At 43.6% G+C, this 18,526-nt stretch overlaps 1 protein-coding gene across 2 annotated transcripts in view; it reads left to right on the top strand.

Annotated features, from left to right (window-relative positions):
• The first annotated feature begins 3,677 nt into the window (after positions 1-3,677).
• FAM117B (family with sequence similarity 117 member B) overlaps positions 3,678-18,526 on the top strand; it is a 116,906-nt gene continuing 102,057 nt past the window's right edge. The window contains exon 1 of one of the 2 annotated variants that reach the window (XM_020972826.2): positions 3,678-4,731. In XM_020972826.2, the coding sequence (XP_020828485.1) occupies positions 4,044-4,731 (688 nt within the window). In that variant the 5' untranslated portion in view covers positions 3,678-4,043. The remainder of the gene's footprint in view (positions 4,732-18,526) is intronic. The other variant, XM_020972825.2, reaches the window with a different exon arrangement.

Below are 18,526 nucleotides of genomic sequence, written 5' to 3'. Positions count from 1 at the left end.
GAGGCCACTGACTGTTTACCTCAGGTTGAAATCAATCTCTCCCTACCTGAAGTTCCAACTGAAAAAGTGGCTTTGAATGGCATTAGGCTCCTTTCATGTGGCAAAGCACCTGGTGCTGATTCTATTCCAGCTGAAATTTATAAGGTAGGGAATCCATTGCTCATACAAAAGCTGGCTGAAATTTTCCAGGTTATATGGCAAGAGGAGGTTATCCCCCAGGAGTTCAAAGATGCCTCCATTGTCCATCTCTACAGTGTGGGGGAGGGCTCTCTCTCTCTTACTCATTGCTGTCAAGATTCTTGCCAGAGTCCTCCTTAATAGGCTGATCCTTTATCTGGAAGATGGTCGTCTACCGGAGAGCCAGTGTGGCTTCAGAAAAGGCCAAGGAACAGTCGGTAGGGTGTTTGCTGCCTGACAACTCCAGGAGAAATACCAGGAACAGAACAGAGGTCTGTACACAACATGTGTAGATCTGATCAAGGCTGTGGATACTGATAGTCATGAGAGCTCATGGATCAATTTCATCAATTTCATGATGGAATGCTTGCCTGGGTTCTGGATGATTGACAATGCTCTTGTGCTTTCCCAGTCACCAATGGAGTGAAACAAGGCTGTGTGCTTGCTCCCATGCTTTGTAGCATGATGTTTTCAGCCATGTTGTCAAATGCTTTCAATGACGATGAATATGGCATCAAGGTCAGCTATGGCACTGTCGAGAAATTCAGGCTTGAAAAGGCAACAAGCCAAATTCAAAGTGGAGGGAGTGTTGGTGCATGATTTTCTGTTTGCAGATGATTGTGCATTCAATGCAGGCTCTGAATTAGGAAGATACTAAATTCAGATAAGGTGTTGTCCCTGCCCTTGCACAGCTTATTAACCACTGGTGAAAATGAGACTTTAGACTGTATCTGTGCATACTAATTACCAAACTACTTGAATAATTTGCCAGAGTAATCAATAATTGGGTGCATTCATTTTGATCAACTGATTAATGGTTTCCAAGCATCTTACATCTATCCACACAGTTTATTGACGGTTACAAAATTTTTAGTTCTGGAATCTTGCAAAGAGATAGGATGCCATAGCTGGAAGATGAACTAACAATCAAGAGACAGAGAAGCATTTTCATCACTTAGGGTCATAATATATTTATCCTCAGCTTATTATGTATAAACTTATCATTACCTGTTTACATGTTACGTACGTACAGAGGGAATGGAAGATTCTTGAGGACAGAGGTCTGTTATTTTATTTTTGTATCCTAGAATCTTGATCAGTGCCTTGTCCATATTTTCTTTTTGCTTGAACCTATGGTTTTATTAGTAAAGGGAACTTCTAGTGTTGAAATTCTGTCCACCAATACTTATCACAATTGGTCTTTAATTTATCATCTCTATAAGAGCTGCCTGATGATCTATGGTCAAGAAGCTAGTATGTGTCAAAGGTTGGACTTAAACCTAAGATTCTTGACTCTGAGCCCACATTTTATCCACTGATGTCAAACAGGAACAGATCTCTATCTCTGCATATTGACTTAGAAAACAAAAATTACATTTACCTTGTATTATATTTTTATGTATTTTGCTAAGCATTTCAATCTTGTTCAGGCTGCACTAGGGAGTTCTGTGGGCTGCTGGGAACCTTTGAAACTTCTGCATTATACCATGCATTTTCACCTTGTGCGGGACAGGCCTTTAATAAATAAATATTTGTTGGATGGTACTGGACCTATACAATTAGGAGACTGGACTAGATGACCTTTTAGGTACCTCAGAAACTTCATGATTCTGTGAAATACAAGGGAAGAGATAAGGTATAATTTGAAGGGAGAGTTTTAGGGTACTGTTTTACCTGTCAGGCCTTGAGAAATATTCAACATCTTACATCACCTTTTACTAAGTGGACTTGTGGGATCAGAAGCATCTATAGGGTCATAATCAGTAAACAATTAAGTATCTATTATGTACCAGGTGCTAGAGATGAGATGACAAAAATGAAAGTCCCTTCACTCATAGAGATTTCATTTTATCAGAAGTCCACATGTACACACACAACACAAATTATACATAAAAGTGAGATAATTTTTGCATGGAGATAAAAGGAACTAAGACATTTAATAAGAGCTTCAGGTGTGACTTGTCTCATCACACAGAGACTAAGTGACTAAGCTGGAATTTAATCCCAGGTCTTCTGACTACATATAGGGCTCTTTCCACCAGGATTTCCACAAGGGTTGAAGGGCACCAGGCATAGAGAATAGAATGAGGCAGAATTTGAAGTGGGCTTTGAAGGGAACTAGAAAACGAAAGAAATAAAGATGAAGATGGAGTGCATTCCAGGAATGGAGGACCTTCTGTGTAAACACAGACTGGAGATGGGATGTTGTGTGTAAGGAAGAGCAAGGAGGTCAGTTTGGCCAGGACCAGGAATAATATATAATAATCCTGGAAAGGTAGATTGGATCCTAGTTGGATACCAAACATTAGGGTTCCTATCTGATCTTACATTGGAGTTCACTGAGCAAGGCAGTAACACTATCAGACTTCTTTTAAAGGAATATGACTTCGGTAGCTGGAAGGAGGTCAGATTGAAAAGGTGAGAGACTTTGAAGTTGGGTGACCAGTTAGGAAGCTGTTACAATAGTCTAGGTGAGATGATAACGGCCTGAACTAGGGTGGCTGCCATGTGAGTGGAGAGAAGAGGATGGATTCAAGAGATGTGGCAAAGGCAGAATGAGAAGATTTGTCAACTAGTTAGATATATCTGGTAAGGAAGAATGAAGACTTTGAGGTTGAACAACATCTAGGTGACTGGAAGGAGGATGGTACCATCCACAGAAAAAGGGAAGTTAGAGAGAGGGGTGGCTTTGGTGGGGAAAAGATAACAACCTGTTTTACACATGTTGAGGATGTGATGTGACATTCAGTTGGAAATGCCAAGTTAGACACAACCCTTAATCATAGGTGGCAGATCTTTTAATGACACTAGTATTGCTAATAGGATCATAGACCCAGAACTTAAAAAAACAAACAAAAAACCTTCCACAGAGGTCACCTAGTCTAACACCCTTATTTTACACATGGGGAAACTGAGGACCCGAGAAGTTAAGTGACCTGATCGGGATCACAGAGCTGGGATGTGAAGCTCTTCCCACCCTACCACCTGCAGCCTCCCTTTATGCAGCTCAATCCTTTGTGCTGCTCCTAAGATGGCACTGTGGATGTTTGGACGGGGTCGGGACGGGGGTGTGGGGGAACCCCTGGAGGCGCATCCACTGGGTCCCACAGTGTAAGGAAGGGAAGGGCTGGGCCTCAATCGTGGTACTCACCCCCATCCGGGAGGGTGAGTGCAGCTGGTGCACCGGGTACCCATCCTCCTCCTCCCAGGGGTGCCCCGCCCCCCCCGCCACTAATCGGGAGTCGAGCGGGATTTGCCTTCTCTTTACACCCCAATCCCCAAGCCCTCGCCCTTCCCGCCCAGTCTCCATCGGACCCCCAGCCTGGCAGCCCCCGCACTAGACAGTGGAAGCGACTCAGGGCGCGTGCGTACACACTCACACATATACACACATTCCCGCACTACTAGGCTGGGGGGGCGGGGCGACGACGGGAGGAGGGAAGAGGAAAAGGGGCGGGTCCGGCCCCCCTCCCTGTCTCCGAGAACCAACAGGCTGCGAGAGGATGACCCGGTCTCTTTAAGGCCGCGGGACCCTCGGTCCAAGCTACCCCGCGACCAATCGGCGCGGCCGAGGGGCCCCAGCGCGGCTGACGCGGCGCCAATCGGCAGCCGCGGGGGGCGGGGGCAGCTCCGGAGACACTATTGTTGATGAGGAGCGAGGAGCCGCCGCTGCCGCGGGAGCAGCAAGCAGCGGGACCAGCGGCGGCGGCAGCAGGAGCAGCGGTAGCGGGGGCCGCGGCGGCTGCACCGGCTCGGGGCTGCCCGGCCTCCAGCCGCCTGGAAGGGGCCCGGCCCGCGGCCTCGGGGCCTCGCGGAGCAGCCCCCCCACCCCCCCTGCTTGCAGCGCGGCCCAGGGAGGGGGCGTCATGTCCCAGCGGGTGAGGCGCAATGGGTCCCCCACGCCTGCCGCCCCCCTCAGCGGAGGCGCGGGCCCCGCGCCGGGCCCCGGCCCCGGGGGCGTCCCCGGGAGCCGCCTGCAGCCCATGAGGGCCACGGTGCCGTTCCAGCTGAAGCAGCAGCAGCAACAGCAGCAGCAACATGGCAGCCCCACGCGGAGCGGCTGCGGCTCCGGCGGGTTTAACAACAGCGGCGGCGGTTCGGGACCCCAGGGAGGAGGAGGAGGAGGAGGAGGTGGAGGCGGCGGCGGCGGCGGCGGCGGAGGAGGAGGAGGAGGAGGTGGCGGCGGCGGCGTCAACGTCCCGCGCACCTCCTCGCGCAGCACGAGCCCCACGCGCGCCGGCGCCGGCGGGCCCAGCGCTCGCGCCAGCCCCACGGTGGCCACGCAGACGGGCGCGCCCCCGACGTCCACTCGGGGCACGAGCCCCACGCGGGGCGCGAGCGCGCGGGGCAGCCCTCCTCGCTCTCAGCAGCCGCCGCCCCCCCAGCCGCTCCTGGGCACCGTGTCGTCCCCCTGCTCGTCCCCCATCCATCTCCTAGCGAGCGACGCTATCACATCCCCTGGTGCCGCCCGGGTCCGACCCCCGAGGCGGTCCCCGGAGCAGAGCCGCAGTTCCCCGGAGAGGAGAAGCCCCAGCTCCCCGGTCTGCAAGGCGGGTATGTGCCGGAGGGGGCGCTGCGGGGAGGGCTGGGGCGGGGCCGGGGCCGGCGTGAATCCCCGCGCGGAGCGTGGAGCTTGACCCGGGCGCCCGGTGGCGCGGCGCGGGGCTCGCGCGGCCGTGGCGGTTGGGGGCGGGGTTAGGGCGGCTAGCCTTGCTCGTGCTGCTGGTGACCCCGCCCCCGACCCATCCTAGATGCTCCCCCCCCGTTTCTTTTTTTGGGGGGACAATGGGCTCATTGAACTGGAGTCCACCATGTGCGGGTTTCCAAGGAGGGGGGCATGCCTGTGCCACCAGCTTGCCTTGATTAGTGTTAATCAATAAATGGGGAGGTTTGTCATTCCTGGGAGTTCAGTGGTTTAACTCTCTTTTTGTTGAACATCCTCTCCTTTTCTAAGGGAAAAAAATAATAAAAAACCCAACAAAACCCCCAAACTTGTTAAATGAAACAGTTCGAATATGGAGTAAAGAAAGCGTGGTTTGCCCACTGTGGGCTTTGTTTGATGAAATGGTTAAGTGCCTGTTGCTGCTTTGCTTCCTTCCCGCACCGCCAAAAAACCATCAAATTCAGAGAGCTCAAGAGTCCTCTCTGCAAACTTTCCTCCCTGTAGAGCAGAGATTCTTAATCTGGGTTTGTGAACGTGTTCCTAAAAAAAGGTTTCCTAACTGTATTTTAAGGGAATTCGTTTCCTTTGTAATATGTATTTTTTGAATCTAAAGACTTTATTCTGAGAAAAAGATCTGGATTGCCAAAGGTGCTTAATGCTATAAGAAAAGATTAAAGGACGTCTCCTGAAACTCTAGAAAACTTGAAAGAAATAGTAGAGCTAGCTTTTGGTTTCATTAGTCATTGATGTTAGCAGAAGACAAGATGCAGGACTTTTTAATGGTAGTTCTTTTCTTACTAGGATAATTTATATATCAGAGGAAAATATGTGGGGTGTTTTTTTTTGTTAGAAAGATAAAGCATTTAGACATTCGGAGGAGTTTTAAGAAACTGCATTTCTTAAATCAAGCATATATAGCCAAAAATTGTTTAGGATGGAAACATCTGCATTCAGAGTCAGGTTTAACATCATGTAGATGTGTTTGTAGTGATAGAACTGTTTGTAAAACACAGGCTGTGTGTCTGGGAATTTGCTGTTTGGGTTCATTGATCAGATACATCTTTTTAAAAAATTTCCATATTCAGAAACATGTTTCCTCCAATTAATACGTTACTATTCCATAGGGTTGGAAGCTGTGCTTGAAAAAGAGCAATAGGCATAGGTTGTAGGTGTTGTAATGTCAGCGGTTGATAGAAATCTACAAAGAAGAACTTTTGAAGAGACTAAAATGGTAGTATCTGGAAAGGGCTAGAATGGACTCTTATCATGTGGTTCCTTCCCTGTTAGATTTTAGTGAAATCTAACCTGGGAGGGGTGATTTTTAGATATTTGGTAGCACTGCTTGTATGCTTTTGTACTCTTACTTCCCAGGGACATCACATTGAAAATAGAAATTTCAGGCAATCAGTTAAACCTTTATTAAGAGTCTACTATGTGCCAGGCTTTATGCTTAGAGCTGGAGATATAAAAAGAGGTGAAAGATAGTCCCTGCCCTTAAGGAGCTTACAGTCCTGTGGGAGAAGAAGTGCAAACAAATATATGCAAAGCAAGCTAAACGTAGGATAAATAGGAAATAACTAACAGAAGGAAGGCATTGGAATTAAGAGGAGCTGGGGGAGGCTTCCTGTAGAAGGTGGGATTTTGGTGGGGACTTAAAGGAAGCCAGGAAACCCATTCGGCAGAGATGGGGAGGGAGAGCATTCTAGGCATGGGGGACAGGTAGAGAAAATGCCCAGAGCCAAGAGATAGCATGTCTTGTTAGTGGAACAGCCAGGAGGCCAGGTCACGGGATTGAAGAGTATGTGTTGGGGAGGAATATGTAAGAAGACTGGAAAGGTAGGAGGGGGCTAGACTACGGAGGATTTTGGTTGTCAAACAGAGCGCATTTTGTATTTGTTCCTGGAGGCAATGGGGAGCCACTGAAATTTATTGAGTATATGTGTGGTGAGGGAGAGAGCGGGACAGGGTTGAGGAGACAATGATCAGGCCTGAGCTTTAGGAAAATCACTTCAGTGGCAGAATGGAGGATGGATTAGAGTGGGGAGAGCCCTGAGGCAGCAGCTATTGCTATAGTCCAGATGTGAAGTGATGAGGGTCTGCATCCGAGTGGTGGCAGTGTGAGAGGGAAGAAGGGGGTTATTCGAGAGATGTTTCAAAGTGAAATCAGCAGGCCTTGGCAACGGTTTGTCTTTGGTGAGGGGGATATGAGAGATAGTGAGGAGTACAGAATAACTCCCAAGTTTCCAGTCTGAGGAATTAAGAGGATAATGTTGCTTTCCCTTCACAGTAATAGGGAAGGGGAGTTTAGGAGGAAAAAATGAGTTCTGTTTTGGACATAATTGTTTAAGATGTCTCCTGTGCATCCAGTTCTGAAAGTCTGAAAGATAGTTGGAGATGTAAGATTGGAGGTCAGCTGAAAATTTGGAACAGGATTTGAGAATCATCAGCCTAGATATGGTAATTAAGTCCATGGAAGCTGATGGAGAAGAGAAGAGAGGGTGCAGGACAGAACCCCGAGGGACACCTGTCTTAGAGAGTACACTCTAGAGGAGGATCCTACAAAGGAGACGTAGGAGCTGTCAGATAGGTCAGAGGAAAACCAGGAAAGAGGGGCATCCTGAATACCCAGAGAACAGTGTTGTCAAGGAGGAGAAACTGATCAACAGCTTCAAAGACTGCAGAGATGTCAAGTAGAATGAAGATGAAGAAAAAGCCGTTGAATTTGGAGAGAGCAGTTTCAGCGGAATTTTAAGTTTGGATGAGGGGTTAAGAGAGAAAATGGAGGCACCTAGTGTAGACAGTCTTTAGTTTAGCTCCAAATGGCAGAAGAGATAATAGGATGGTGTCAGAGGTGGAAGGATCAAGTGAAGGTTTTTTCAGAATGGAGGAGAAATGGACATGTTTTTAACAGGAATAAATGAGCCAGTAGAGAAGGAGAGATTGAAAGTAAGTGAAAGAGTGAGGATGACAGAGGGGGCAGTCTGTTGGTGGAGATGAGATGGAATGGGATCACTTGAACACAAATAAAGAGGTTAGTAGGTAAGGAGTAACGCCACTTCCTGTGAAATGAGGTGAAGGAGGAAAGAGTGTTAGAAGAGGCATCTGAAAAGGGGAAGACAGGGTGCTCACAGTGAATGGCCTTTTTATTTTATTTTATTTTTTTGGTAAAATAAGGTTGTCAGTTGAGAGAGTGGGAGGAGGGGGAGAGCGATGGAAGCTTGGAAAAGAGATGAAAAGGTTTGGAAGAACAGCTGTAGAGGGTGGGATCATGAGTTGATAAGAGATATATATAGTAGGATTGCCTAGAAGCAGTGAAGACCCAGTTGAGCTTATGTAATATAAATTTGTAGTGGACCCATTCAGAACTGCTGCATGATTTTTTCCATCTTCCTTCATTCAGTAGCTTGTATGGAGGAGCAAAGGTGGCAAATTATGGGAGACATCCAAGATTGAGGGGTGACTGGGTTAATTAGCAACGTAATGATATGATGGCGGGCAGGGTAGGAGAGAGAAGGGATTCAAGAGAGGAGAACGATGTAGACTTGAATTGGTTGACCAAGGAATTGAGATGAGGGGAAAGGAAGGGAATGGCTAGTACAGAGGATATAATCTGAGGGACATTTGACCTAGTCATTATTTTCTAAGTTTGGGGGAAAGTGTTCTCGAACTTTCAAAATGAATGGAGTTGGAGGATGAGGATATCTATATTTCAGAATATAATTTGTCTTGGGATGTCTAGGTCATCCCAGAGACAGTTCACAGTGACAGGGGAGGCATGGAGAAGGTTGGAGCTTCTTAGGTAATCTGGTGGCACAGTGAAAGGTGGCTAAGGAGTTAAAGCAATTTGCCTTTGATTGGAAGTGCTCCTCCTATTTCCATTACAAGAAGAGGAGGAGGTCCTTCAAAAAAATTTTGTGCATATTCATATCAATGAGCACCATGCTACTTTTGTCACCTGACATTGCCCAGCTCTTTACCATCTTACGATCATAGATATCTAGAGCTAGGAGGGTCTTGGTTCAACTCTCATTTTTACATATGAGAAAACTTAGGCCCAGGGTGTTTGTGACTTGGTTAAGGTCACATGGGTAGTAAGTACTATGCTGCCTGGTGTCTTTCAGCCTCATTCTCTCTCCCCTCTCCTTTCACCTCAGAATAAAAACTCCCATTTCTCTAAACATACAGTATCAGTTACAACTACATGTTCTAGAGAAAACAATCTGCTCACTAATTCACACCAAAGTAAGAATGACTGTCCTGCCCTGGCTAAGTCTCTCGGCACACATTCAGGATCTGTGTAGAAACTTCTGGATAGAGGCAACACCATTTGCCTCCTCCAGGAAGAGAAGGGAGTATGTGACCCTTTCCTCTCTTTTAATAGAGGGAGAAATTGCTCTTTTTCCCCTCCTCTTCAGTTTCCTATTGTCCTCCCAATCTTTGCCCATAAAAAAGGATCATGGTCAGGGAGAGTAAATCCTGTGTTTATTCTTCTTTAGGTTGAGTTGTAACTCGTTGGCTAACTTGGACCCTAGGTTGGTTTGTCCAGTGTACTGTCCAAGCTGAAGCTTGCCCGCCCTAATAAAGTCATTAGTTCTAACTCTTCCTAGGGTGACTCTGAACCAAAAGTTTTGCTCCCATTATGGAAGGAAGGCTGACAGGAGAGACTTGGATATGGATTTTGTATGCTTGTAACTTTTGAAGTCTCAATTTTATCACCTATAAAGTGGAGAGAATAATAGTAGTAGTAGCTGTTTCACAAGGTAGTTGTGAGGGCCATATGAGATAGTTTGTAAAGCTTAGTGTTATATAAATTTTTATCAGGACTATAGTAAGGCTTGTTTTTGGTGCCCCTTTTCTTCCTATATTGACTTATGCCTGGGTACTCAAGGAAGACTAGCACCTCTAGTGGGAGGACTTGCTGAGCCCTTTTCTGGGCTGCTTATCTACCTTTGGTGTCCACCTGGCACACAACTCTCTCTTGTGGCTTCAGGAAGCTATAGCATTGAAGCAGCCACACCTCAGTAAAACTGTTTTGGCAGATTGAGGGTAACCAATGGCCTCAAACCCATCAGTGCATTAGGAGGATGTCTGCCCCAAAGCATGTGAAGACTTACCCTGGTAGGATGGACGGATGAAAACAGTTTGTTCCAGAAGTCGTGAAGGTGGCTGAAGCAGGTGCTGTGGAGCTCAGTCAGACATAGGAGATGCGATGGTCATCCATTACATCCCTGGCCATTGCCAGTTGTCCTGACTTTTGTCTTGCCATTGGACTTTAATGACTCCAGAAGAGAGAGTGAGGCTGAGACTTTGTGCAGCTCTGCCTCACTTAAATCCAGTTAATGCATGAGTCAAGACATCACCCTCTGATGTCATTGGTCCTCTTTGAAAATGAAGGACAAATGACAATAATGTGTAATTATCATATGGTACAGAATAATAGTGAGTATCATTAAATGTTTTCATTTACTTCACTGTAAATATTATTAAAACACATGGTAATACATCTCTGTGTCTTGCTAGTTTTACAGTTTTGCTGCTCAGGTGTATCTTCACGGACTCCACTTTAGCCAAACTGTAATACTCTGCTTCTGTCCCCAATAGATATTTTGTTCTCATGACCCTGTACCTTTGCTCACATTCTTCCCTCTGCCCTTCCCATCATCATCCATCTTGTAAAACTCAACCCACATTGCATCCCCTCTAGGAAACCTTGCCTGATTCTTTTCTCTAGGCTGGATCTCCTCAGATTTCCCATAGTGCTTTGTTTTAATTCTAATGTACTTCAGTCTGTTCTAGCTCCTTGGGTTGATGTCTTGTCTTGAAAGCAGGAAGTATCTTTTCTAAACTTTTTATCTCCCACAGCACCTGTGGCAGGATGCTACCCTGAATGTGTGCTTGATAAATGTTTATATTTCTGTTAATGTGCCATGAGAAGAGCAGCCTGGTATCACATCTCAGGTTGGTTGTTGTCCCTCTGCCATGGAATTGTCAGTGTCACCCTAGCCAAGTCATTTGACCTCTTTGTGGGCCCAGGTAACTGTCTATGACTAAGTTGTAGAGCAACCTTTAACTTTCGTGTTGGAAAATGCTCCTGAGACTGTTGAAGTCACGGGACTGGTTAAAAGATAGCCACCCTGTAATGGTCACATGGTCTAGTCACTCTCATGCGCCAGTGGGTGCTGCTACCAGTGGTATGGGTCACAGTCTGTTCATGCCTGCCCATTCCGTGTGACTCATTGTGTCCTCCCAATGTGCTAGGGCCTACCTTATTTTCTCCTGACATGGTGAGAATTTCCAGTGGAGCCCTCAGACTGTCCACTGGTTATCCCTTATCCACATGGCTAGCTCATGTTTTTCTGTCATTATCATCTTTTTGACAGCCTGTACTCTGTTCTCCGCAGTTCCATGTTTGGTGTGGGATGCCTGTCATCCTCTAACTGATAGCCAATGTGCAGTTATCTCAGCCTATAGATTTAGACTCTCAGACAGACAGTGCAAACGGGCATCAAGTTGGGCCCAGAATTCAGTGGGAGGAAGAGAGCCAGTTGGATTTCCTTCAAGGCATTACAAGCTTCCTTTAAGGGGACCCACCCTTCTCCAAGAAACAAAAGCCCATCAGTCTTCTGTTAGGGTTGTATGGCTGCAAGTCATGAACACTAGTCTCTGAAGATTTAAAACAAATTTTTTTACATATTTGTAAAAAAGGAAGAGAGTATTGCTTGTGAGCCTTTTGTCCTTAGTGCCTTTTCCTTTAATGCCCTGGTTTTGATAGTCTTCTAGGTGTAAAGCCTTTTGAGTTCTTTGTTTTTTCAAATGTTACACTGTAAAAAAAAAAGTAAGGTTAATTACTGATTAGGTGATAAAGCCATATTCTCCCTAATTTTTTTTTCCATATTCCATGTGGGAGTTTTTGCTTTGGCTGATTTATTATAATTTAGATATGGATTTCCCAGCTAAACTAGAAAAAGAATCTATTGATATTTTTTTTCTGTACATCACCATCATTTCCAGACTCTTAATTTTCCCCTCTCAGGGATTCTTTGTATTAAAGAATGAAAAAGGAAAGGGGGCATATGTTCAGAAAAAAATCAGAAAGGCCAACACATCTGAGTCTGACATGGCATCCATACCTATAATCCTTCCATTTTTGTGAACAAGTGCTCCGTTAGCCTGATGCTTCATTTGTTATAGAGGAAGATTTTAGAATCAAGGAACCTTAGGGCTTTTCTAATCTAGAGGTGTAGATGTTTAACAAAATAAATATACAGTACAATATAGATAATGTTAATTTTTGTTTTCTAAATCAGCATGTTGCTTTGTATCTATTTGGGTTTGACATGACTGCTCTAGTTTAACTGGTATCTGAAGAGGAAGGAATTACCTTGACAACATGTCTGGCAAGTGGTCATTTAGCTCCTGTTTGAAGATTTACTATAAAAGGAAATCCTCAAGTTGTATACATCCCCTAAAGTAGCATATTCAATTTTTGTGTGGTTCTAATTTCTAGAAAGTTTCTTCTTACATTGATTCCAAATCTGCTTCTTAGTATCTTTGTCCTATTGCTTTTAGTGACACAGAGTTTCTGAAGGCAATATTATCAGAAGAGGGCAGCTAGGTGGCACAGTGGATAGTGCGTCATCTTCCTGAGTTCAAATCTGGCCTCAGATACTTACTAGCTGTGTGACTCTGGGCAAGTCACTTCACCTTGTTTCCTCATCTGTAAAATGAGCTGAAGAAGGAAATGGCAAATTACTCCAGTATCTTTGCCAAGAAGAACCCAAAGGGGTCAGAAAGAGTCAAACAGAACTGAAAAATGACTTAACAGCAAAAACCATCAGAATGCAAACTCTGATAGGTCCTTCCATACTTAGGACGTATTCTCATCCTGGAATATTCTCCCTTCCCCGTGGCCTTCTCACTCTGGAACATCCTTTTGTCACTGTGTTACCACCCCTCCTCCCATTGCAGAACACTTATTTTTGAGGAAGGGCCTGGGCCAGTTGTCCTTTATTTCTATCTCATTTTTGCTTCTCACTCTCCAGGACCTTTTATATATATTGTTTTCCCCATTAGAATATAAGCTCCTCAGGGGCAAGGGATTTTTTTAATCTTTTTTTTTTTTTAAGCTTGTGCCTGGTGTGCAGTAAACCCTTAATAAATGCTCCTTAACTTGCAGACCTTCAAGTATAAGGCCATCATTTTCTGTATGACTCATCCAAAGAAGAGCTTAAGTTCCAGTGTTAAACCACTGAGTGACTTTTAATTTTTTATTGCAGGAACCAAGGAAAATTGTCTGGTAAGGTGTGGTGGGAGTGAGGGGAGTACTTACACTGATGAAATTATGGATTCCTGAGTTAGATCTGGCTTAGAGTACTTGGTCATAGCTGGAAGGTACCTTTTGTCTAATCCAGTTCCTTCATTTTACCACTGAGGCAACAGAGGACACTAGGTCTCATTGGACTAGTAGCCAGAGCCAGGTTGTGAGGAGCTCAAACTTTACTTGAATAATTCAGCATTGCCTGTTAAATGTATAACTTTAAGAATTCAGAGGTAGACATTTGGACTGCTGTCAACCTCGCACCCTTGACAGTGACATTGTTGACAAATAATTTCCACAATTTGTGTTTTAAGTTGTGGCAAGGAGGATTTATAACATCTGAAAATGGAAATTAGTACCCCTCATTTGTAGTTCCTGTTCAGTTATTTTTAGATTAGTGGTCTGTATTTGTAGACTATGAATGATTTACTACTTTTATCTGGTAGGTTATGACTTTTCCTTTCATAGGAATGAACCATTGTTTGGCCTTGTTAAAATATTTGAAAAAATGGTAAGGGCTTTTAGTGTGCTTTCCTCATTCTTTTTAATGGGAATTAATATTCAGGTATAGCAGTGAGAATAGCTTAACTGTGTTTTTTAGAAATCCTGTACTATATTTTGTTTTGATAAACTTATTAATAAAAATTGAGGCAGTGTGCCATAGAGGAAGGGAAGATGGATTTGGAACCCATGCAACCTCTACTTAGAGCCTGTCTCCAACATTCTAGCTGTGTGACTCTGGGTAGCATATTTATCCTTTTTGAGTTATATTTTCTTTTATTTGTGTTATTTATGTTTGTTTTGTCAGCTTTAAAATGGGCAATACTATTTATACTACATAACTCACTGGAGTGTTGTGAGGAGTGTTCTTTAAACATGAAAATTATAAGAATGTTCAGCACTGTTATTAAAACTGCTTCTTTTCAGAATTAAGTGAAATAGTAATGAAATATTTTGACTGTGTGTACATATATATACATATATGTATGTGCTGGGCATTGGTCTCCTTTTTCAATCCATCCTCTAACCAGCTACCCAAATAATCTGCCTGAGACTTAGGTCTTCCCATATCTCTCCATTGTTGTGAAACTTTTACCAGCTCACTTGTTTCCTCTAGTATTAAATACAAACTGCTTAGCCTGAAATTTAAGGATTCTACAGTCTGGCTCCATCCTACATTTCAGACCTTATTTCTCATTACTAGTCTTTGTTCTTTGGCCCTGTTAAACACCATTTCCTCTGCACTCTGTGCGTTTCCATATCTATAAGCTATATCTGTAGGATGAAAATTTCTTAATATGATGGCCATAGACTCCCAGAGGAGGGACATTTCAGGGGACTTGTGACCTTGAATGGAAAAAAAATTACGTCTTTTATTTTCACCAACCTTTAACAGAAATTTAGCATTTCATTGCTTTCAGTTATGAATTAGCAAGAACAAAACATTGAGAACCCTTGCTATAAAGGCATAGAGGATCAAATACTGGGCTTAGAGTTTGGAAGACCTGAATTTAAATCTTGTATGTGTCACACTAGCTGAGGGACCTTGAGGGCACATCACTTAAGCTCTGGTTGACAGAGACAACTCTGGAGGATTTAGCTAGTAAATCCTGGACTGAAAAAATCCGAGGAAATCCTGATCTTGTTTTAATCTTCTCAAATTGCCTTGTCCTTCCTTTTGTATATCTTGTATCCTCTCAGCAAGCTTCTTTGGGGAAGGGATGTTTAGTTCCTGGGGGCCTATGATGGGCATCAAATGAATGTTTTTTTGAATTGAGTAGTTGGGAATACAAAGTATAAGTACTGCCTTATACGTAGAAGCTTAGATCTATTTAGAGAGAAAAGCCAGCATAATAGATAGTAGAAAGTAGATAGTGCATGGTTAATTACCAAGTATGTCAGATGCTAGGAAATTGAAGGAGAAATGGGGGCTGAAAAACCTGTGAAAGAATGAAAAAAAACCCACCACATTCAGAGCTGGCTTTGAAGGACAGGGAGGGCCATCCTGTGAAGAGAATGAGGGACAGGAAGGTGCGAGATGTCTTCTGGGGACAGGGTGTGCCCAGTATGACTGTGGCTTGTTTTACAGGTAACAATGAAGCACAAGGCTGGGCAGAGCCTCACCAGGAAACCTAAGCCTGATGAGATTGAATTTTAGCCTGGAGATAGTTGGGAACTACTGAAGATTTTTTTGAGTCAAGGGATGTTAGGAAGACTAATTCCACAAGTATTTTAAAACTGATCTGGTAATAGTTTGCTAGATGCATGTAGGGTAGAGAGATTGGGATGCAAGGAAATTAGATAGCAAGTTTATTGTAATAGTGCAAGCTTAAGGTGATAAGGTCCTGAAATAGAATGGTAATATTGGAATGGAAAAGAGAAGGGATTGATTTGAGAGATGGAGTAAAAGGAGATACTTAAGGGTTTTTTAACTTACTGGGTATGGGAGATAAGAAGTTATGTGCAGAGGAGGAAGTAAAAAATGCCTGGGAGGTTTCAAGCCTGGGTGACTGAGAGAATAGTGCTCATGTAGAAATTGGTTTTCAATGGCAAAGCATGCTTTTATGTTTTGGGAAGACAGAGTAGACCTTGTAGAAAATCATGTCCTTGTTTGTAAATTCAGTCTGATTTAACTGTGAGAGGTTGGGCCTATGATTTTTGGACTGAAGAAGTTTCTGAAACATCCCAAATAATTTTTATAGACTTTGGGGAGCCAAGATGGCAGAGTAAGCAGCAAATTGTTGTAACTCTGCCATAGTCACCTCCAAACAACCATAAAATAACACCCCCAAGCAAATCCTGGAACAGCAGAACCAGCAAAAACTTGGAGGATCGGAGAGAAAGGTCCATCTCACTCTGGTAAAAGGAAAACACATTCCAGGGCAGGAAGCATCCCAGCAAGCCATCAGCAAGCTCCATCTCAGGATACTAGCAGGAGATCCTGAGCCCCAATGTGGTAGAGCAGGCAAACGCAAACACTAGGACCACGTTCCTCTCCCCCCTTCTGTTCCAGCTCTGAGAAACATAATGTGCTTCTGTGTAGCCCTGGGGAAATGCAGAAACACCCCATGAGGCCTTAGCACACGCCAGACAGTGCCACTAGGATCCCTAGCTCAGCACTGGATAAGGGACTGGACCCCCATGGCCTCCAGCAGCACTCCCCACTCCCTTAGCGCAGCACCAGACACAAGGGTCCCCTGTGATCTCAATGTAGTATCATTGCAGCACCAGCTAAACAGCCAGGGTCTACAGCCACTGGCATAAGAAGCCTGAGGCAGTGCCTCTTCCACTCGAGGAGCACAGCTTAAATTTAAAAGAAACAAAATAGGCTAAAAAAAAATGAGCCAAAAAGAATCTGATCATAGAAAGTTATGGTGACAGGGAAGACCAAGACACAAACTTAGAAGAGGAAAACGATGTCAAAATACCTATGGAGAAAACCCCAAAGAAAAATGAGAAGTGGTTTCAAGCCCAGAAAGAACTCGTGAAAGAGCTCAAATATTCTTTATACGAAGTGCCATGAGGTAGGAATACTTTTGATGACTGTGAAGTGATGTACGTTTTGATAAAAGACTTGTGCAAAGTTTGTCTTTGTAATTTAAAAAATTTCCCCATTAGAATTGTATTTGTTTCAAATAAGTGTGTGTGTGTATATAAACACCTTTTTAATGCAAATGTGAGCCCTGTACACCTGTTTCCCCTGTGTCATTATAACGTAAGTACTGAGAGACACAAAGAAATCCACAAATCTTAGGCCTTACTTTAAAGAATCCTGGGGTTTTATGGAGAGAGAATATAAATACATGCTTCTAATTATTAGCAACAGTGAAAATTATTTTTAAGGATAATAATAGCAACATAAAGAAAATCTAAGTTTGAGAGGAACATGTTATTGGTAGAAGTCTTTTCTTGACTCACTGAAATGAATCTTTTTTTTGCAGCCTAGAGTCAGACCGTTCATAGGATCTGGTCATTTTTAGGCCGAGTGTGGGCTTGGGCGTAGGTACCCTGAATACTTCCAGAGCTTCAGTGGCTGACTCCTCCCATCCATACTCCCCTCTTCCCATAATGGATAGGACTGGGCCTCTGATTTCATGGGTTGAGGGCACTCCTGGTGAGGAAAGTCCCTCTACCACTATAGTTTGTCAACTTCTCTGGGATAGTGAGAGGTTAAATCCCTTAACTGAGTCACACAGCAAGTATGTGTTCAGAAGCAGGACTTGAACAGGTCTGCCTGACGAGGGATAATTCTCTGCCCGTTATACCTCAGTGCTTCTGTGCTTGTCCTCCAGGATCGTCCTTCCCTCAGCATTAGCAAGTGGGAAAGTCCTCCTACCCAGACTTAATGATAGTGGTAACATGCTTGCTTAGCCCCGATCTTGTTGGAAAGGCCTCAGACATTTCTGTTACAGGTACTGCTTACACTTTTAGATGCTGTTTACTAGATTAAGGAAAGAGACTCATTTATTCCTATGCTTTCTAGTGTTTTTAACATAAGTGGTGGTGTATTTGTTGAACATTTTATCTATTGTTATATGATCTTTTAATTTGAATTATTTTTATTTTTTTTGTTTACCTTTTATATTTATGGTTTTCCTAATAATGAATGAACCCTGTGGCCCTGGGCTAGTCTTTTTAATATATTGTAACCTTCACTGATATTCAGGGTTTTTTTACACTGATACTCATCAAGGATAATTGTAGTTTTCTTTCTCTGCTTTTTTTCTTTCTGGTTTAGGTATCACTGCCATATTTGTCTCAAAGAGTATGGCAGGATTAATTTTTTCCTGATTTTTGCAGATAATTTATTTGTCATTGGAATTAATTGACTGATAGAATTCACTTGTTAATCTGGTCTTGGGATTTTTTTTCCTTTGGGAATTCCTTTATGACATGTTTAATTTCTCTTCTAAGATTGTTACTTAAAATTTTTCTTGTTCCTTAAAAATCTGGGTATGTATTTGTAAATATTCATCCTTCTAAGTTCTTAATTCTCTTGGTATGTAATTGGGCAAAATAATTTCTAATTATTTCCTTTATTTTCTTTTCATCTGTTGTGAATTCCCCTTTTCACTGTTTTATTTTAGCAACTTAGTTTGCCTTTTTTTTTCTTTTTGGTGAGGCAATCAGGGTTAAGTGACTTGCCTAGGGTAACACAGCTAGAAAGTGTTTAAGTGTCTGAGGCTGGATTTGAACTCAGGTACTCCTGACTCCAAGGCCAGAGCTCTATTCACTGCGCCATCTAGCTGCCCAGTTTGCCTCTATTTTTAAAAATCAGATTAGCTAATAATGGTTTAGCTATTTTCATTTTTTAAAAAAAAGTTTTTGGTTATACTTGTCAGCCTCCCTCCCCTTAACATTTTTTATTT

Source organism: Phascolarctos cinereus, unplaced genomic scaffold (assembly GCF_003287225.1).
Source record: "Phascolarctos cinereus isolate Bilbo 61053 unplaced genomic scaffold, phaCin_HiC Scaffold_7;HRSCAF=346, whole genome shotgun sequence".
NCBI classification, from domain to species: Eukaryota; Metazoa; Chordata; class Mammalia; order Diprotodontia; family Phascolarctidae; genus Phascolarctos; species Phascolarctos cinereus.
Note: the sequence above shows the minus strand (reverse complement) of the source record. Positions and strands in the feature narration are given on the sequence as shown.